At 44.4% G+C, this 21,286-nt stretch overlaps 3 protein-coding genes across 4 annotated transcripts; 1 reads left to right on the forward strand and 2 right to left on the reverse strand.

Moving 5' to 3' along the window:
- The first annotated feature begins 3,990 nt into the window (after window positions 1-3,990).
- On the forward strand, window positions 3,991-8,674 carry LOC123167312 (pentatricopeptide repeat-containing protein At5g39710). The gene is made up of 2 exons (XM_044585160.1): window positions 3,991-6,205; window positions 7,894-8,674. Exon 1 carries the CDS (start codon window positions 4,112-4,114, stop codon window positions 6,197-6,199), a length of 2,088 nt encoding a protein of 695 aa, XP_044441095.1. The 5' UTR covers window positions 3,991-4,111; the 3' UTR covers window positions 6,200-6,205; window positions 7,894-8,674.
- Window positions 8,675-9,138: 464 nt separating this feature from the next.
- Window positions 9,139-10,990, reverse strand: LOC123170816 (GDSL esterase/lipase At1g28580-like; the record flags this gene model as incomplete). The annotated part of the gene is made up of 4 exons (XM_044588562.1): window positions 9,139-9,701; window positions 10,144-10,417; window positions 10,678-10,823; window positions 10,948-10,990. Coding segments are annotated over 4 exons (678 nt in total), but the record flags the coding sequence as incomplete, so codon positions are not given.
- Window positions 10,991-14,822: 3,832 nt separating this feature from the next.
- On the reverse strand, window positions 14,823-17,480 carry LOC123168630 (GDSL esterase/lipase At5g45910-like). Of its 2 annotated transcripts, none has more exons than XM_044586509.1 (5): window positions 17,148-17,480; window positions 16,811-17,014; window positions 16,538-16,683; window positions 15,977-16,250; window positions 14,823-15,554 (listed from the first exon to the last, which is right to left on the reverse strand). In XM_044586509.1, the coding sequence occupies exons 1-5, from the start codon at window positions 17,437-17,439 to the stop codon at window positions 15,340-15,342; spliced, it is 1,131 nt and encodes a 376-aa protein (XP_044442444.1). In that variant the 5' UTR covers window positions 17,440-17,480; the 3' UTR covers window positions 14,823-15,339. The 2 variants fall into 2 exon arrangements, with proteins under 2 accessions (XP_044442444.1, XP_044442445.1); XM_044586510.1 differs by having other exon boundaries at window positions 15,358-15,572.
- Between the last annotated feature and the right edge of the window lie 3,806 nt (window positions 17,481-21,286).

A 21,286-nucleotide genomic window follows, 5' to 3' on the forward strand; every position in this document is an offset into this window, starting at 1 on the left:
CGTCGGCAAGAACCTCCCTAAACCCTAAAAAAAAAGAGGCCTTGGGCAAGTTTTTCTTTTAAGATGACCTTGGGCAAGTTTAGCATAGCACAAAATGAACCCCTTCATCAAAAAATTACACGAAATTACCCTGACCGAGCACCTATATAGTGCAGCGCTGAGGTCCTCGACGCTACTACCTCGCCCACCCCCAAGCCAAGTTGCCGCCGATCGACCGATGTGGCGAAGGCGAAGTGGACACGTCTGTGACGTTGCATGAAACGTGAGGGTAAGTGGTGTTGCGTGCCGGATATGTAAGTGCTCAGCGGGGTTGCGGGTGGTGCCCGGCCCATTCGCGGCCTCCATGGGGTTTCTAACCGTGGGGAAAAATAGGGATGTTGCTCATCTCTCCTCCTCTTCCAAATCCCTATCAAATCGCAGGTTTTCTCCTTCAAAACTCGTGGATCTGAGATCTTCCATGGTGCATGAGGGTTCTCCTCCGACTCTTCAATTTTCTATGTTAAAACCTGCCATTTTAGGTGCATTTTTGCACGCTTGGTGGAACGCTAGTTTGTGTTTTTCCTAACTTTTTGAAAATTGTGTGTGTTGTATTTGGTTGAGATAGAAGAGATTTTTTGTGTGCTCATGTATATGGTGTCTTGTGTTCATGGCTTTAGAAAGAAGTTATTGGAGAATTTGTGTGTATTGGTGTATGGATGTGTATGACTTTATACATGAATGTGTGGCTTAAAGCAAGCATGAATGTATGGCTTTATAGATGGATGCACGGATGAAATATATTGTGTAGTATGTATGGCTTGTTTGACTTTGTATATGAGTTTATTGATGTATGGATGTATGTCTTCTACAGAGAAATGTGGCATGCTAGCTTGTTCAAATGTATTGATGTATGGACTAGCATGTGTGTGATAGCATATATGTATAGATGTGATAAAACAAAGTATAGCTATATGTTTTTTTTGAACTAGTGATAGTATCTTTGTTTGTTCCAATGTATTTGTACATAGGAATTCTTTTTTTTATTATGTGTCATATTAATAGCATATATTGATGTATGGAAGTGGTATAGGGTTCTTACAGTTTTTAAATAATGAGCATAAATCGACATGTTTGGCATTTAGACTTGTATAATTTGCATGTATGCGTAAGTTCAAACTTAGTAATGAGAATATTAATGTATTGTGTAGGACGGCAGAAAATTATCGATACCCTAAACTTGGGGTCGAGTACGATCATACATTGTGGATGGGCCATCGAGAAAGGGGAGGTAATTGTCTATATTGTTCAACTATTGTCTTTTTAACTAGGAAGGATGTGAATAATAGTTGTTTTCAGGATCCACCATTTTTATGTAAAGGGGACAATCTGAACAACATCAATGTCGTACGACGTTCGGTAAGAGAGCCATTTATCAGGAATCGGTCTTCTAGCCTTTGTTGCCATTTTTTACATTAATCCATCGCTTTATTAAACTGAGAGATTACAATCTGATTGAACGGTTCTCTGGAATTACATGAAAGCATGTAAAAATAAGAAATGCTAAGAGCTTATTTTAGCACATAGGTGCACCGCCCCATTTGCTTCACGACGAATCCAAAGAAGTTTGAAACCCTGAAAAGCTTCGACCATCTGCTTGATTTCCTTCATCATATGTACACCGTTTACCCAGAGTGCACTCGGTTTATGCCACACATCCACTAGATCAGAGCAGTCCATCTACAGAGGAGGAGGAGGAGAGAGCCCGAACGGAAACCCCCCGTTTTATGACGCGACACGCGGCGTCGGCCAGAATCACCCTAAACCCTAAGAAAAAAAAACAACTCAAAAAGAAAAACCCTAAAAAAAATACTTGGGCAAGTTTTTAGCATAGCACAAAATGAATACAAGTGCTATATCTCGCTTATGGCGAGTGTTCCTCCGGGGTCTAGCCCGAAGCATTTTCACCCTGCTACCGTCTGTTTTTCATATGTTCCTTCCGTTCGCTGATTTCGATCGAGAAGATCGCTCGTGGTGGTTGATGTATTGGTTTCTTTGAGGTATTTTTTGTTTTATTTTTTCTTACGGTTTCTCTATTTCTTCAACGGTTTTTTCGTCTTATGTTTTTTTCATCTTTGTTTTTTTGCTTTTTCATGATTTTCATTGGTTTTTCTTTTCTTTCTTTTTTCTTTGTCTTTCGTTGTTTCTTTCTTGGTTTTTATTTGGTTTTTTGCTTTCCTTTTTTCGGTTTTCTTTCTTCGTTTTCTTTTGTTTCTTTCTTGGTTTTCATTGATTTTCTTTTTTTTCTTTGTTTCTTTCTCGGTTTATGAATTGGTCAACATTTTTTCTATACATGTTTTAAATATTTTTCAAATGTTTGGTTAACATTTTTAAATACAAGATTTTTTAATAAATGGTCAAAATATTTTTTATGTAAAATTTTAACATTTTCAAATGCTTCATTAAAATTTATCAAACACAACATTAACATTTTTGTTATGCATGGTCAACATTTTTTTATACACATTTGACATTTCTGAAATGCTTGATGAACTTTTTTTTCAAATGCAAGATTAACTATTTTTTAATACACAATCAACATATTTTATATACATTTTTTTAAATGTTTAATTAACTTTTTTTAATACAATACAAGATTAAAAAATTCAATACATGGTCAACATTTTCTCTATACACATATAGCATTTTTCAAATGCTTGATTAACATTTTTAAAATATATGTTAATAAATTGAAGGTCAACATTTTTTATATACATTTAACATTTTTAAAGTACTTGTTCAAAAAAAATTCAAATGCTTGATTTTTTTTAAAATACTCCCTCCGTCCCATAATACTCTATCCTCCTCCACCGAATCCCTTCCTAGCTTATGGATTTTCCTTCAACTCCTTAAAAAAAATTGAATAGTCGAAAAAACTCCTCCAATTTTTTACGGTTAAAACCTACTTTTTTAGGTGCATTGTTTTTGCTTGGTGGCCCTAATTTATGTTTTCCCTAACTTTTTGAAGATTGTCTGGGTTAGATTTGGTTGAGAGAGAATAGATACTGTGTGTGCAATGACAAAAATGACCAACAATGCTTAAAGGTCGCGATTCATGGGTTGAACGTCCATAAGGTATGGCGAAAACACTTGAGCATCATTCTCGGCTACATGATACGTGACTAGGTTTCTAGGTCATCACTCCCAACAACCTAGGAAGGTGGTTGTATGATTCTTCCCATCCAGCGTACTCCATTCTAAGGGCGACTTGCTTGTCCTTCTATGCCTTTCCATACATCACCTTTATATCCAAAGAGAGTTTGCACCAAACCAATCATCAACTTCACCTAATGGGCGAGTCTACGACTACATGTGTCGTCAATTTATATCCGATGAATTCAGAGGCCAGCTGATAATGCGTCTTGAGTGCATTAGTTGTTGGCGTTTTGCACTGGCGAATGGCATGACAACTTGATATCTTCCACCATCCATTTGTCATGATTCTTGCATGGACTTTCCATGAGCATCCTCGCCTCTAACATTTAGCGGTGTATGTCTATGGTGCTTAACAACATTCCCACGCAACCACATCTTGTATTCTAGCATGTCCTCAAACCGCAAGCCTTTCTTTAGATAGGATTTACCGACGGTTTCGGCTTGATCGCCTTAAGCATGCCACCACCAGCTACAACCTTATGGGCCAGGCTAAGATCACAAAACAATGGTATTCTCTATTCCCGACCAGTGACTTTTATGTAACAATCGGTTTCTTTCGCCGTGAATCCATCTCATACAAATCCTAACTCTAACCCTAGGTCATCCACGTCACAAATCACTAATATTTGACAAAACCTAAGGGTTAGTACACATCACAAACCACAGTTTCAATAATTCAGCATGGACTTGGAAGAAAAACTAGGGTCAGGGCTCACATTAAAAATGCCATCAAAATACATAATTCCAACCAACCAAATCGTGAGAGATTTGGCCCAGCGTTAAGGTCAAAACGGTGAATTTGGCCGGCGGCCGTTGGGTCAGTGCCTCAGTGGCCAGCTGACCACCGGGTCCCACCAAGTCGGCACTCCCAGCTGACCCAAATGCCACAGGCCCGTGCGCCGCCGCCTCGCACCTGAGCATGGCGGCCGCGCGGCAAGCGGCGGGCGCGTCCGGCAGCCTCCACCAGCACCCGGTGCAGCATGCGCACCTCGCGGCGCTCCTCAACCCGACCCCGCGCACGCCGCCCCTCCCGCCCCCGCTCCGCCGGCGCCACCTCCCGCTCTCGCCCCAGGCCGCCTCCCGCCTCGCGGCCTCCTTCCCGCCGCTGCCGCTCCTCCTCGCGCTGCTCTCCGCGCTCCGCCTCCTCCCTTCCCCGCCGCCGCCGCGGCCCTTCGACGCGCTCATCAGGGCCTACGCCTCCCTCCCCTCCCCGTCCCTCGCCGCCGCGGCGCTCGCGTTCGCCAGGTCGGCGGGCTACGCGCCCTCCCTCCCCGCCTACAACGCCGTGCTCCTCGCGCTCTCCGACGCCTCGCTCGCCTCCGCGCGGCGCTTCCTCGAGGGCTCCATGCTCCGCGCCGGCGTGGCCCCCAACGTGTACACCTACAACATCCTCGTCCGCGCGCTCTGCGCCCGCGGCCGCCGCGAGGAGGCGCTCGCGGCCGTCGTGGACGGCGACATGCGCGCCGCGGGGTGCGCGCCCAACGCCGTCACCTACAACACGCTCGTCGCCGCGTTCTGCAGGGCCGGGGACGTGGGCGGCGCGGAGAGGCTCGTCGCCGCGATGCGGGAGGCCGGGGTGAGGCCGAGCCTGGTGACCTTCAACACGGTGGTGAACGGGATGTGCAAGGCGGGGAGGATGGAGGACGCGCGCAAGGTGTTCGACGGAATGGCGAGGGAGGGGTTGGCCCCCGATGGGGTCAGTTATAACACCTTGGTGAGTGGGTACTGCAAGGCAGGCTGCCTGCATGAGGCGCTGACGGTGTTCTCAGAGATGTCTCAGAAAGGGGTTGCACCAGATGTTGTGACGTTTACGTCGCTTATCCATGCGATGTGCAGGGCTGGGAACTTGGAGCGGGCAGTGGCCCTGGTGGGGCAGATGAAGGAGAGGGGCCTCCGGATGAATGAGATCGCTTTCACAGCACTGATAGACGGGTTCTGCAAGAACGGGTTCTTGGATGACGCATTGCTCGCACTGAAGGAGATGAGGGAATGCAGGATCAAGCCTTCAGTAGTGTGCTACAATGCGCTTATCAATGGTTACTGCAAGTTAGGAAGAATGGACGAAGCGAGGGAGTTGGTCGATGAAATGGAGGCTAAAGGAGTGAAGCCTGACGTCGTGACATATAGTACAATTCTCAGTGGGTACTGTAAGATTGGTGATACAGATTCTGCATTTGAATTGAACCGGAAAATGCTGAAAAAAGGCGTGATTCCAGATGCAATCACCTACTCATCGCTCATAAGGGGTCTTTGCGAGGAGAAAAGACTCAGTGATGCATGTGAACTCTTTGAGAAGATGCTTCAACTTGGCCTACAGCCTGATGAATTTACTTATACAATACTGATTGATGGCCATTGCAAGGAGTGGGATGTTGAGAAAGCTCTTTCTCTGCACGATGAGATGATAAAGAAAGGAGTTCTCCCTGATGTTGTGACATACAGTGTGCTTATAGATGGGCTTAGCAAGTCAGCACGTACAAAGGAAGCACAACGGTTACTCTTCAAGCTGTACTACGAAGACCCTGTTCCAGACAATATTAAATATGAGGCTCTGATGCGTTGTTGCAGGAAAGCTGAGTTCAAGAGTGTGGTGGCTCTTCTTAAGGGATTTTCCATGAAAGGCTTGATGAATGAAGCCGACAAAGTTTACCAGTCAATGTTGGACAGAGGTTGGAAGCTGGATGGTTCAGTGTATGCTGTACTCATTCATGGGCATTGTCGGGGAGGAAATGTTCTGAAGGCTCTCAACTTCCATAAGAAAATGCTGCAGTGTGGTTTTCCTCCTAATTCAACAAGCACTATTTCATTGGTTAGGGGCCTATTTGAAGAGGGGATGACTGTTGAAGCAGATACCGTGATTCAGGAGTTGCTGAATTGCTGTTCGCTAGCAGATGCAGAAACATCGAAGGCCCTTATTGATCTCAATCGGAACGAAGGTAACGTGGACGCTGTGGTTGATGTCCTCCGTGGCATGACAAGGGATGGGCTACTTCCAAGCTCAGGGTGAATTGTGGTATGTAGGAACCTTGTTGTATTTGTGGAGCACTGAATTAACTGATGACTATAAATCTCTTTGGAGCACTTCTTGGCTCATGCCTCGCTGAGCGTTGTTAATGCCGATACTCCATTGAAGGGTTAGAAAGGATGAAGTTTCTTCTTCATGCCACAGGATGATGTGAAGTGAGCAAGTATTTGATTTATTATTTTTTCAGATCCTATCATGTGAATACAAGTTGTTCATAAATCCTTAACTAGGTACTAGCACCTCTAATGCTTAGGTCAGAAGAATGGTTATTGCTGTTATCAAGTTAAGCTATTATGAGATTATGTCCTTGTTTAGGACACTGGAAGATCACGATTAGATATTTGCGAACTGATTAAAGTTGTCTTGTACCCTGGTCTCGGTTAACACTTGACACATTGATCCCAGCTAGCACCTCTATTGGTCTATTGACATAATTCTTTTATTTTTTATTTTTCCAAGAAACTGGGCAAGAGCACCGCCTACTTAAGATAAAAATAGTGCGTGGTCACAATTGATGGTGGGGGCCTGTTTTAATGGGAAATGGAACAGGAACCATAAACAAAAATATGTCAGATTACTCCAAGAAATTTGGACAATATGCTGTCCAACGGTGTCATGAGGATTCACCTGCCGATGGCATCATGAGTGAGGGAGGCCACCTCCTGGAAAGTGAGCCTTTTATGTCTGAATATTTTGTGGTTGTGTTCCTTCCGGGCGTTCCACGATGACACGCAGCACAGCAGGGTTCTGCTCTGTTTGCGGTGTTAGTCCTTGTTTGTCGCCTCAGGCAAATCATCCTGCCAAGGGGGGTCGTTTGGAAGCTCTTCTATCTATATTCATCTAAAATTCCTATTTGTATTTTGCCCAAGTTTTGTAAGGAGGCACTGGATATCGTCTTATTCTTAACTCAACTTCGTGACAAGTTTTAATGTGCCAACTGCCCTTGTATATTGGTCTTGACTCTTGAGACAAATGTCTACATGGGCAATGACTTAAACTAATCTACATTCAGTTGCTCCTTTTGTTTTGTTTTTCATTGTTGAGCTAGGTTATAGTTATGAACTTCATATGACTAAGGAAATCTGACCTGCAGAATCTACTAAACTCTGGTGAGTTAGACTTGCTAGCATGATGAAAGGAGATTATATGAAACTAAAGTCATGTTGTGTTCAATGAATGATGCCATTTTTTGGGTGCCTTTCTCTTTGCAGCAAGTGCTATCCTTGATGACCTACCAGTTGTTTAGCCCCTTTGAGCAATATATCAAATTATCCTGACTTAATAACAATGAAAAATTGCTAGAAGAGCTCTTGACCATATCACTTGTGTTTTGATTATGCGTGCCCTTCTTTTCTGAATAGTTGGCCTTTTAAACGTAACAATATACTCTAAATCTGTATACTGTGACACTGCCAGTCCCACACTCCCAGTTGGTTTATTATGGGCAGCCAACGGAAAATATGCTTCTAGTATTGTATCTTTTACTATGATAGGCTAAATAAAACAAGATGGCTCCTTGTTTTCACCATTTTATTTTACTTGGACAAGAGCTAATCTTGATAAAGAAAGGAATGTGCCATTGTTTGTATGTGCTGGTTGTGTGTTTCCTTGTTTTATTATTAGAAAAATTACCTTGGTTTCACTCACCGACTTCCAACTTTTTGGTTTTGCTGCAGATTGAAGAACATAAGTGCTCAAGGGAGCTGCTTATGTTCCACCAACACCAAGGCACTTGAGAGAAAACACGAACTGTGGAACAGGGATAATGAAAACTGGCAATCATGAGTCATACAACACTGTCAAATGGGGCGTTGAAGGTTTCTAATACCATTTTGTGTAATCTCTACCGCTACCAATGAAAAAGCTTTGCACATGATGTGCTCGCTGCTCATGGGAATGAGGAGCACGAAGAAAAAGGGATAGTAACTGCTGGTTCAAGTATGCATGCAGTTTGAACCTATCAGTTAGGGATGCAAGCGGGAGCCTGCATAAGCCCACATGTAAGGCCTTGTTTGGTACTAGTGTATTTTAGGGAATTGGTGGGGATTATCCCAGTCAAACCCCTAAATCCCCACATATCCCAAAACACCGTTTGGTTCTAGTGTATTTGACATGTTTCATCCCCACATTTCCCCACAAATCCCCAAACTGTAGTGCATTTTTCTCAATACCCAATACACTACCCCTACCTAGTGGATTGGGGATAAATGGGGATTTGAAGGGATTGGGTGAAGGTTGGGGTTTCACCCAATCCCTGTGGGGATTATCAGCAACAATCCCCTCAAAAACCCTAGTACCAAACAAGGCCTAAGTGTAGTAAAAGTCAACCTAGTGTATTTTTTTAGATTAACATAGAATTGACTTTTGATATACTTGTATGTGGGCTTCACGGCTTGCTTACATCTTTACCTATCAGGTATGTATGTATGTGTTTGAATACCATTTATTTCAGAATTACTTACTAATGATTTACAACTTCACATCAAGTAGTATTTTTGTCACCTCTAGTGACTTGATTTTTATTCTCTACAAAGAAGCAGATTTAGCACCTAGTTAGCTTCTGAAGAAGCCACCTAACCCTATTCCATAGTAATTATACGATGATACAAGGAGCGTGTCTTTTCTTAGGACGTTATAGATTCCTATATTCTAGACCCATATAATAATTATTACATCAGTAAATTACAAAAAGGCACCACTTCTGGAAACCTTGTTTCATATGACTATCGCTATTTCTCTTTTGCGTGAAACCACCATGTTTGAGGCATGGTGTAACTAGTTAACAAAATGTCTTACATTATGGGACAGAGGAAGTAGTTGTGAAGATTCTCCTACTCAGATATTAGAATCACATGATGAATAGTTGGATACAACTATTATCCAAGTATTCCTTCTTGACGGTGAGAATGTTGATTTACATCGGGGTATTTGCACATAACACCATGTAAGTCAAGTATGTGCGCACTAGTCTCTTTTACTCTGACCCGTTCACTATTTCACAACCGACAAAGCCGAGCGAATCAGCCGAACACATGGACAAAATTTGTGGTGTTGGGACGCACTTGGGAATCTGATGCCCCGTGTCCACTTGCATGCGTGTATGTAGCTTGCATCAACCACATTAATCAGCACCAGAAAACAGCATGTTTCAATATTGTTTTGTAATTTCGGTACATAGGATATTCCCACAAAGGAAGTACGCACAACATATGCATGCAGTCCCCAGAAGTCTGTTTGTGTCTGTATATGCACCCATTTAGCAAGGACCTTCACTGCAGAATTGGTGGGTGGCAGTACGGGCCGCTGAGCCAGCCCTCGGCGATCCGTCTGTTAGCGGTGTCGCTCAGGTGCATACCATCCCAGAGGAGGTGGCTCCCTGGGTCATGGCAAACGCTTGAGCCATTCATCCCGCACAAGTTGAATGGATCAAATCTATGCGGTGCACCGGCCTTTCCGCAACAGCTCATGAGGGCGGTCTCAAAGCCTGCATACCGAAATCAGTCTAACCATATTTAGGTGACATTTAGGGTTCACAATTTCATTTTCTCAGTTCGCATTGTAGCAACAACAGGAAGAGCAAAAAAAAAAAAAAGAGAACACCGATATTGGTTTTTTAATTTGTCAAACTACTGAAATTACATTTGAATTTAACTGAAACTCAAGAAAAAACTGGCCTGATTTCCTTTAAAACCTGGACCAAATTCAAGTGATATTGATTTTTTTTACTGAAACATAAATATTTTAGTAACACTGAAACGTTGAAATTTTGTTCCTATTCTTGAGCCTAGTGATGTTTGAATCGTTAAATTTGGCCGGTTGCTCAATTATTCCTGAGTGAATTCCCTACTAATAATTGTTCTTTTGAAAGAAAGAATCACCGGTTGCTCATTTCGCAAGGCATTGCTAACATGGTTGCTGAGACTCACCGAATTTTCTGGGATCTTGCACTATTTGGTAGATGTGGCTTGCCAGGTCGGCATACATGATCCGTGTGCGTGGATGCTTCTTTTGAAGCTTTGGGAGGCTGCTCTGGAGGAAAGAGTTGTGCCTTTTGAACAACGCGTTGTGGTTTCTCAGGCACCCGTACTTGTCATAGTCACTTTTGTTGGAGCTCTCGAACATGCTCAGGTAAAATGGAAAGCAACCCATCGGAGCGATGTCTGACACCACAATGTCAACTGCGCCGAGTGTCATTAATTTCTGCATGTTTAGAGCATATGTTAGGATACAAACTGCATGGCTTGGCCACTTTATTTGTTCATTTATTTGTCACTTTTCCATCTGTGAGGCATGGTTTCCAAAATAGTTGTACTTCTCGTGCTTGAGATATTGTTACTGTTGTAGGGTACTTCGGTCCAACTGAACCTAACTAATTATTTCGTTGGTAACTTGGTATGCATGTTCAGGTAAAAAACGACAAGCCTGCAAACAGAGGGAGAACTATAAAACTTTGCAGTTACCTCCACACCAGATATGATGGTGTTCACTATTCTGGGTATGTTCTTGCTGGCCTCGTCTACTGTGGATCCATTGACCAGCTGGATGCTGTAGTCATTCTCCCCCAACTGAAACACAAACAGGGATTTGGCCAAATACATCTTGCAACCTATATATAGGCACATATTTAAGTTAGTAAACTTTAGTTATGGCACCAAAGAAAATATTCTCGCGTGCGTAAATCAGTCGATCAAATGATTGAATATATTAGAACGAGCTCAGTGCTTAATTACGCTGCTGTGTTCCACAGATTGAAGGCATTTGAAGCCAGTCAGATCAGAAATGTTTGGACACTGCATTTTTACCCAGGAAGTCGATGTTAACCCGGCCATCGCTGCACCGGCAAGTGGGCTTCCCAAAATAGGTGACACCGTAGGGGAGACGGGTGAAAATGCCCAACAGGCCTGCAGGCCCCGGCCGGCCATCAACACATAAGTTACCGGCGTCGGACCCCGAATCGCCGAAGTTGAAGATGGCGTTGTACAGCGGTCCACTGCTGCCACCTGATCTGGCCGCAGCAGCAGTAGCTGGAAGTGCAACCATCAGGCAGCAGCATGAAAAGAGAGCGGTCGCTGCAACTCGGGCAATGCCTATGCTCATGATGGCCAAGGTACTTGATCTTTGCTGTGTCTCACCCTCACGTACTGCCGTGTATATATAGCACTTGCGGGTGCCATGGCTTCATGGTCTCTGCAGCTAGCTCGCATTGAACCTGATAGAGAGATGTGCATTTAATTTATCCCTGTATCAACCAACAAAGCCTCTGATGATCTACCCATCTGACCGTCTATAATGTGGGCACACAAGATCATTGCCAATCTTGTTGCCCCTAATTGGTATGTTCATACAACTTTTGGTGATCTATCGAGAAAATTAGTGAAGCATGGTTGTGATTCTTTCTCACAAACCATATGATTTCTTATCATTCAATGAGCATCTTGTATTTCATGATAATTGGGGGTTATATATAGTCCTTACGTAAGGGCCAGCCTATCCAACTTTCAGACATTAGGATAAGTTTAAGGCGTGGAGCCGTGGATGTTGTTTCAACATGTGTAGAGGTTGAGTGAGCCATATCTTGACAATTAACAGCGTCATGGGTGCACATGCAAGATTAATTGGGATCTAGTATCGCAGAAAAATATGCAAAGGCATCAATGCTGTTGCTTGCACAGATATACAGTAGAGGCCACATGCTTCCCTCTTTAACTCGTATACATGCAGGTGGCAGGCGGGAAATACACTTCGGTTCCTGGTTGTATATGCACCCTATATGGGGATTTTTTTAATATTTTAATAAAAAGTCAAAATAGGTAAGAACTATTTTGACAAAACACTTGACTTACTTTTGCACTGATATATAAATCTCGACGAAAAAAAAAACAAAAGTTGACCTCACAGCAAAAAAGACAAAAATTATTTGCTATTATAGGTCACTATTCACACTATTTTAGCCAAAAATTTGTCTTTTTTGAAAAGAAGTCAAAAGGATATATTATTTGTGGATTTTATTTCTCATGAGTACAATAGAAGGTCAAGTTTATTTCAAAAATATTTTCAGGAATTTTTGACTTTTTGTTGAATTACTAATTTTTTTTCCATATAGGGTGCATATGTCCCCATAGACCAAAAATTCCCCTCCGGTGGCAGGCCCACTATCTCTATGTTAGGATATGTACAATAAACACACAAAATTAAAGATGACAAGGAGAAGCAAAGGTGTGTGGTTGTTAGGTAGTGGCACAAGAGAAGAGAGAACGAGATAATTTTGGATCCTGGAAGAAGAAGAGAGGCTCGAGTGAGTTACTGTTGCCAACTTGCCATGTATAGAGGCACATGGCCTGTCTGAACCACACGTGTTCTCTTTCGCAACAATCCGAGCTGCCTACAATCAATCAAAGATCCAGAGCTCGCATAGCAAAAGTAGAAAACAAAAGATCCAGAGCTCGAGCCCACTGTTCATGAGGATGGAGAAGCATGGCCGCCCAAAACTGTGTAGTGGTGCGTCCAATCTTAACACCTCTAGCAACTTGAATAGTATCCTCTACAAAGTGGCAGATTTAATTTAGCACCTAGTCTTCTGTAGAAGGCCACCTAAACCTACTACATAATATTAATAATTGCATGACGTTATAAGGAGCTTCTTCAAAGTGTATTTTTTTATAGGGGAATGCCATCTGGCGCACTTTACTGAGAGATTGGTGATACAGATTCTGCGTTTGAACTGAACCGGAAAATGTTGAAAACACGTGTGATTCCAGATGCAATCACCTACTCATCGCTCATAAGGGGTCTTTGCGAGGAGAAAAGACTCAGCGATTGAAGTGAGCAACTATTTGATTCTTTTTTTCAGATCCTACCAAGTGAAGGCAAGTTGTTCATAAATCCTTGACTAGGTACTAGCACATGTGTTACTTAGGTTAGATGAATGGTTTTTGCTGTTATCAAGTTAAGACATTTTGTTAGAAGATCACGATTAGATATTTGCCAACTGATTAAAGTTGTCTTGCACCCTGGTCTCAGTTAACACCTGACAGACATTGATCCCAGCTAGCACCTCTATTGGTCTCTATTGACGTAATTCCTTCTTTTTCGTCCAAGAAACTGGGCAAAGCACTGCCTACTCATTAAGCTGAAAATAGTATGTGGTAACATTGATTGGTGGGCCCTTTTCAAGGGAAATGGAACAGGAACCATAAGCAAAAAAGAAAAGTCAGATTACTCTAAAAAAATTTGGACACTGTGCCGTCCAACGGTGTCATGATGATAAACTTTGTCAGCTTCTGGAAAGTGGTAAAAATTGAACACTGTACCATCGAACGGTGTCGTTATGCGTGCCCTTCTTTTCTGAATAGTTTTGTCTTTTAAACATGACAATATACTCTAAATCTGTATAGTGTGACACTACCAGTCCCAGACTCCCAGTTGGTTTATTATGGTCAGCCAACGGAAGATATGCTTCTAGTATCGTGCCTTTTAATAAGGTAGGCTAAATAAAACAAGAGGGCTCCTTGTTTTCACCATTTTATTTTGCTTGGACAGGAGAATTACCTTTGTTTCACTCACTGACTTCAAGCTTTCGGTTTTGCTGTAGAATGAAGGACATAAAGTACCCAAGGGAGCCTGCTTATATTCCACCAACACTAAGGCACTTGAGAGAAGAAACAAGCTGTGGAACAGGATTAATGAAAACTGGTAATCATGAGTCACACAACACTGTCAAATGGGGTGTTTAAGGGTTCTGAATCTGATACCAATCTGTGTAAAGTTCACCACTACCAATGAAAAGCTTTGCACATGATGCGCCCGCTGCTCATGGGAACGACGAACATGAAAAAAAAGGAATAGTAACTGCCGGTTCAAGCATCCATGCAGTTTGAACCTATCAGTTGGGGATGCAAGCGGGAGCCTGCATAAACCCACATGTAAGTGTAGCAAAAGTCAACCTAGTGTTATTTTTTTAGATTAACATAGGATTAACTTTTTATGTACTTTTATGTGGGCTTCACAGCTTGCTTGCATCCCTACCTATCAGGTATGTAGTCCCTCCGATCTGAATTAGTTGACGCAGCATCTATACAATGCACACTATACATTGTACAGAAGGTTGCGTCAATTAATTTGGATCGGAGGGAGTATGTGTTTGGATACCATTTATTTCAGAATTAATTACTAACAATTTACAACTTCACATCAGGTACTGGTTTCGTCACCTCTAGCAACTTGATTAATATTCTCTACAAACAAAGAAGCAGATTTAGCACCTAGTATTCTGTAGAAGCCACCTAACCCTATTACACGGTAATTATATGATGTTACAAGCAGCTTCTTTCGAGTGTCTTCTCTTAGGATGTTATAGATTCCTATATTCTAGACTCATGAAACAATTATTACATGTAAATTACAAAAAGTCGCCACTTTCGGAAACCTGATTATACACGACCATCGCTATTTCTCTTTTGCGCAAAACCACCATGTTTGGGGTACGGTGTAACTAGTTACTAAAATGGCCGGTTGGAAGCTCTGACAGGAATGCGACCAGTCAGCCCGACTTGTCAACACTTTCTGGTGGCTGCAAATCATAGTTGTGAAGATACTCTTACTCAAATTAGAATCACATGATGAATAGTTGGATACAACTCTTATCCAAGTATTTATTTGTTAGTTATTACAATAATTAGAGTCGTATGAATACAACTCTATTTTTACAGATGCTGAGATGCATGTAGCTGGGTGAGAATGTTGATTCGCACTGGGGTATTTGCACATAACACCATGTAAGTCAAATATGTGCGCACTAGTCTTTTTTACTCTGACTTGTTCACTCTTTCACAACCGACAAAGCCGAGCGAATCAGCCAAACACATGGACCGCGTCCACTCGTGTATGTAGCTTGCATCAACCACATTAATCAGCACCGGAAAACAGCATGCTTCAATATTACTACTCCGTCCCATGATGTAAGTCGTGTTTTGACACTACACATTATGGGACGGAGGGAGTATTTTGTAATTTCGGTACATAGGATATTCCCAGAAAGGAAGTACACACAACACATGCATGCAGTTTCCCAGAAGTCTGTTTGTGTGTTCATAACCTCATATGCAGCCATTTAGCTCGGAGCTTCACTGCAGAATCGGTGGGTGGCAGTACGGGCCGCTGAGCCAGCCCTCTGCGATCCGTCCGTTAGCGGTGTCGCTCAGGTGCATACCATCCCAGAGGAGGTGGCTCCCCGGGTCATGGCAAACACTCGAGCCATCCATCCCGCACATGGTGAACAGATCGAATCTGTACGGTGCACCGCTCTTTCCGCAACAGCTCATGAGGGCGGTCTCAAAGCCTGCACAATGGAATCAGTCTAACCATAATTAGGTGACATCTAGGGTTCACAATGTTATTTTCTCAGTTCAAATCTTTGCAACAACAGAAAGAGCAAACGAAAGAACGCCAATATTGGTTTTTAATTTGCTCAAACCACTGAAATCACATTTGAATTTAACTGAAACTCAAGAAAAAATTGGCCTGATTTAATTCTAGTGATACTGATTTGTATACTGAGACATAAATATTTTGGCAACACTGAAACGTTAAAATTTTGTTCCTAATCTTGAGCCTAGTGATGTTTGAATTATTGAATTTGGTCGGTTACTCATTTATTCCTGAGCGAATGTCAACGCTCCCAACTAATAATTATTCTTTAGAAGAAAGAATCATTGGCTGCTCATTTTGCGAGGCATCGCTAACATGCTTGCCGAGACTCACCGAATTTTCTGGGATCTTGCACTATTTGGTAGATGTGACTCGCAGGGTCGGCATACATGATCCTTGTGTGTGGATGCTTCATTTGAAGCTTTGAGAGGCTACTCCGAAGGAAAGAATTGTGCCTATTGAACAAGGCATTATGGTTTCTCAAGCACCCGTACTTGTCATAGTCACTTTTGTTGGAGCTCTCGAACATGTTCAGGTACAATGGAAAGCATCCCATCGGAGCAATGTTTGACACCACAATGTCAACTGCGCCGAGTTTGATTAATTCCTGCATGTTTAGAGCATATGTTAGGATACAAACTGCATGGCTTGACCACTTTATTTGTTCATGTATTTGTCACTTATCCATCTACGAGGCATGATTTCCCAAAATAGCAGTTGTACTTCTCGTGCTTGAGAAATCGCTTTTTTGAACTTCTTGCTTGAGATATCGTCACTTTTATAAGGTAGGTTGGTCCAACTTGACCAAACTAATTATTTTGTTGGTACGTATGTTCAGGTAAAAAATGACAAGCCTTTGCAAACAGAGGGAGAACTATAAAGATTTGTGGTTACCTCTACACCGTATATGATGGTGTTAACTATTCTGGGTATGTTCTTGCTGGCCTCATCTACCGTGGATCCATTCACCAGCTGAATGCTGTAGTCATTCTCCCCCATCTGAAACACAAACAGGGACTTCGCCAAATATTCCTCGCAATCTGTATATACAGTCATACATATTAGTAAACTTTAGCTATGGCACCGAAGAAAAATATTCGCGCGTGTGCAAATCAATTGATCAAATGGTCTAATATTAGAACCAGCTGGTGATCAGTGTTTAATTACTCTGCTGTGCTCCACAGATTGAAGGCAACAATTGTTGGAAATTGTCGATCTGGGTGTTCATGGAGCCGTCGTAGGCACTGAACTTGAGGCTGGAGTTGGTGTAGTCAAGTACGGTGCCGCCGATGATGGCCATGTTCGCGCCTTGCTTGAAGTCCTCGCGGTGCGCCTTGGATGGCGGGACGAACGGCAGCCCGAACGCTTGCGCTGCAATCACTTCAAGTATGTCGGTGTTATGGCATTTTCGCAAGAAGTTCACGGGATGCCCTCGTAAAAAATGGGCAATTCCAGGTTTTCGAAGCCCAGTCAGATCTGAATTTTTTGGACACTGCACATTTACCCAGGAAGTCGATGTCGACCCGGCCATCGCTGCACCGGCAAGTGGGCTTCCCGAAATAGGTGACACCGTAGGGCAGCCGGGTGAAAATGCCCACCACGCCGGCAGGCCCCGGCCGGCCATCAGTGCATGTGTTGCCGGTGTCGGAAGCCGAGTCGCCGAAGTTGAAGACGGCGTTGTACCGCGGTCCACTGACGGCACCCCTGGCCGCGGCAGCGCTAGCTGGAAGTGCAACCATCAGGCAGCAACATGAGAAGAGAGCGGCCGCCGCAACTCCCGTGATGCCTATGCTCATGATGGCCAAGGTATGTATCTTTGCCGCGTCTTACCCTCGCAATGCACCTATAGCCCTGCATATGTAGCACTTGCGGGGTGCCATGGTGTTCCATGGGCCCTGCAGCGATTGGCTCGCACTGAACCTGATAGAAGATGTGCATCTGATCTATCCCTGTGTCAACCACACTGGCTCGCATTGAACCTGTGAATGATAGAGATGTGCATTTGATGATTGACCCATCCGCCCGTCCGGATTCCCTGCCAATAGTGTGGGCAGGGCACACAAGATCATTGCCGATCTTGCTGCCCCATACTGGTATGTTCACACAAGTTTTGGTGATCTATTAAGGGAAAGGTAACTGACCCTGCTTGTGGTTCTTCTCCACGATTTTTTATCTAACCATATGATTTTCAACATGTATAGAGGTTGAGCCAGTCCTTTTCTGAAGCAATATCCATGCAATTAACATCAGCATGGGTGCACATGCAAGATTGATTGGGATCCTATATCACATGCCACATCTGCTGTTGCTGGCACAGATCTACAGCAGAGGCTACATGCTTGCTTCCCTCCTTAACTCGTAACAATGCATGCCACACTGGAGGCGTTGGTTACCTGCACCGTTTTTTTGGAGGCGTTGCATGGAAAAAACTGGTCAGGCTGAGTAGAGCCTGGTTGAAAACATACATGTCAAAATACGACGTTTGCATGTTGTTTGGTCACCTGCGTATAGGTTGCCTGCATCGTGAAAGCATTTTCTACCGGGTGTTTGGTTGCATACATGCATCGTGATTAGGAGTTAACAACTACACTGAACAGAGATGTTAAAGTAGAATGTTCGCTCCCACTATGATTGGAATCGAGTCTGATCTCTGGTGGCTCCTTCTCCTCCACGAGCTCACTGCCATTGTCACCGCCGGCGCGAGGGGCTGTCACGCACCTCCATGGCGCCCGCCTGCGCGCTCATCACCATAGCCATCTTCACCGCCCTTCTCTTCTCCGTCTTCTTGCTGCTCAGTCGCACCATGGAACTGCGTTTCACGACCAGCTATGCGCCATGGTCAACTGTGTCCCGCCCCTTGCCTTGGCCCCACTGTTGCCGCCTTCTGGGACACCCTCATGCTGCTCCTGGTCGCGCTGCCCAGAGCTACCCTCTGCCTGGGTGACCCCGTGCCGAGAGACTGCATGTCGTGCCTCGCCACGGCCGCCAAGAAGCTCACCGGCTGCGGCGCAAGCAGGCGCGCTGGCGTCTGGAGTAGCGAGGGTTGGTTCCTGGCCTACGCCGACAGCAACACCTCCTCTGCGAACGAGGACGCCTTCCGCGACGACGTCTCCTTCGGCAAGGTCTACCCCGCCGTCATCTCCGTCGACGACGACGACGGCACGACGCCCTCCAACCTCCACACACTGGTCACATGTAGATCTACTCGTCTATGATTAGTGAGATAGAAAATGCACAACACGAAAGTCGTGTCAAACAGCGAGGTGAAACCACTACTCAAAGGAAACTTCAAATGGTCGATCCCGTGTCACAAATTTGTCAAAATTCGTCTAAAAAAGCTTCAAATATGAACACAAAATTCAACACATAGAGTGAACGAAACTATGATCCTATCGCCTGAATGGAATTAGAACATTGAGGTGCATATTTTTCATGTACAACTTATTGCGAATCGAGGTGTTTAGGCTCAAGAGCATCCCGGAATCTGGCTCGCTGGAAACGGGCAATTTTAGAGCCAAAACTGCTACCCACACGATACTGTTGCACGATCTTTGCACGAAGTGCTAATCTAGTGGCCAGTGCCCTTCTCAATCTTGTGCATGTCCGGCTGGATTTGAGCATCGTGCATGAATCGTCCGGATTGTGTCATGTGTATAGCACTGCTCTTTTAGAGTTTCCAGCAATGTAGGTGGTGCTTTAAGAACCGTCTGATGCAGACCCAACGGTGTTTGTATACAACCAAACAGCCCAACACGAAAAAAGCTGCATCCTAGTCGGGTTGGATGTAGCCTACCAAATGCGTCCACTATGTCTATGATAGGATGCGTACAACAAAACACGCGAAAGATGATAAGGAGAAGCAAAGAAGGGGCGGTGGTTGTTAGGTAGTGGCACGAAAGAGCGAGATAACTTTGGATCTTGGAAGAAGAGAGGCTGAGTGAGTTAGCATGTGTTTGGTTGCTTGCATTAGGCCAAGTCAGACCCGTCTGGGAAGAAAACAGGTTGTTTGGTTGCCTGGCCCGCATCAGAATCTTGGCCTGCACGGACCTTAAAACAGTCCTCAGCCAGGCCCGCTAGGAACGGCCGAATCGGCAGTTTCCAGCGAGCCAGGCTCGAGCGATGCAGGGGAGGGGGCGTGGCACTGACCAGCTGCGAGCAGGGAGATGGTGGGAGCTCACGCGCGTCTCCGAAAAAGCGGCCGGACGAATTCGCTTCAACGTTCGCCGATTTGGTCGCTCTATATAGCCAGGGTGACCGCAGCGACAAAACTCCCGCCACCATTTCCCCCATCTCGAGCTTTCCGTCCGGCGTGGTTCCACATCGACGGCGAGGTAAGCGAAGCAAATCCTCTAGCGACCGGTTGCCGGTGGCAACAAATCAACTGCTCCTCTTCTTCGACGTGTCCAACGCCTCCTCCGCGGCTCCTCCGATGGCATCTGTGAGTTCAATCACACACTCCTCTCTCTACTAATTCTAGCTAGATCTGTGCGCATGTGGTAGGGTTAGATCTTCCGATCTGTGTGTCTGTGATGTTCTAGTAGCTAGTTGTGATGGATTTGAAGCATGCTAGAAGTTCTTTCCATGTCGGCAAGGATTGGTAGCGAGTGGTCATGGATGGATTGGTAGTATGCTTTGATGTGTGGTATATATATCAGTGTGCAAGTGTTGAACTAGATCATCCATGTGTCCGTGTTTAGTGTTGTGTTGTGGTATGCTTTGATGGATTTGGTAGTGCTGTCTTGAACTAGATCATCCATGTGCGCATGTGTTACTGCTAGTTCGATCTGTGCATGTTTACTGGTAGTTCCTACTGTCGATGTGTGGTGTGTTCTGGTCTTGATGACGCTTACGTTTGTAGAAGATGAGCATGCAAGAGTTTAGTCAGGCCATCGTCCTATACCAGAGCCAGTTCCTAGCGTCCTACATCAAGGACTCCCAGCCTCCCATCGACCAGATGCCTCCTGATTCAGACGTTTTCGAGGTGTCGGCTACGATTCCTCCATTTGTGCCGGATCAGCCCAATAAAACACAACATGATCACAAACGAAACCAAGCGCGCGTCAGAATGAACGGGAGCAATCAACGGTGAGAGGGGAGGGGAATTAATTAATTGGGCGTGGATCGACCTGGTTCTGGTGCGTATTCTGATCTTTCTGTGTGTCCTCTCCATGATCTGAAAGCACAGGGTTGAAGTAGTCGACCAGGAGGTGGCGGTGTGATACGTCTCCAACGTATCTACTTTTCCTAACGCTTTTCCTCTTGTTTTGGACTCTAATTTGCATGATTTGAATGAAACTAACCCCGTACTGACGCTGTTTTTAGCAAAACTAACATGGTGTTGTTTTTGTGCAGAAATAAAAGTTCTCGAAATGGAACGAAACTTTGTGAGGAATTTTTATATAATAAACAAGAATTTCTGGAGCCAAGACCTACCGAAAAGGGGCCCCTGGGTGGGCACAACCCACCAGGGTGCGCCCCCTCTCCTGGCGCGCCCAGGTGGGTTGTCCCCACCTGGTGGCCCCGCAGACCCTGAAACCGACGCTATAAAATTCTCTTTTTTCAGAAAAAAATCAAGGAAAAAGAATTATCGCGATCCACGAGACGGAGCCGCCGTCACCTCCTGTTCTTCATCGGGAGGCCAGA

This window comes from Triticum aestivum, chromosome 7D (assembly GCF_018294505.1).
Source record: "Triticum aestivum cultivar Chinese Spring chromosome 7D, IWGSC CS RefSeq v2.1, whole genome shotgun sequence".
Classification (NCBI taxonomy): Eukaryota; Viridiplantae; Streptophyta; class Magnoliopsida; order Poales; family Poaceae; genus Triticum; species Triticum aestivum.

Excerpts from the sequence above, each read along its gene's own strand:
- LOC123167312 (XM_044585160.1), top strand. The coding sequence starts at position 4,112 with ATGGCGGCCGCGCGGCAAGCGGCGGGCGCGTCCGGCAGCCTCCACCAG.
- LOC123168630 (XM_044586509.1), bottom strand. The coding sequence starts at position 17,439 with ATGAGCATAGGCATCACGGGAGTTGCGGCGGCCGCTCTCTTCTCATGT. Across the intron at positions 16,251-16,537 it reads CCATCATATACGGTGTAGAG|GAATTAATCAAACTCGGCGC; the intron begins GTAACCACAAAT and ends CTAAACATGCAG. Across the intron at positions 15,555-15,976 it reads GCAAGATCCCAGAAAATTCG|GCTTTGAGACCGCCCTCATG; the intron begins GTGAGTCTCGGC and ends TCCATTGTGCAG.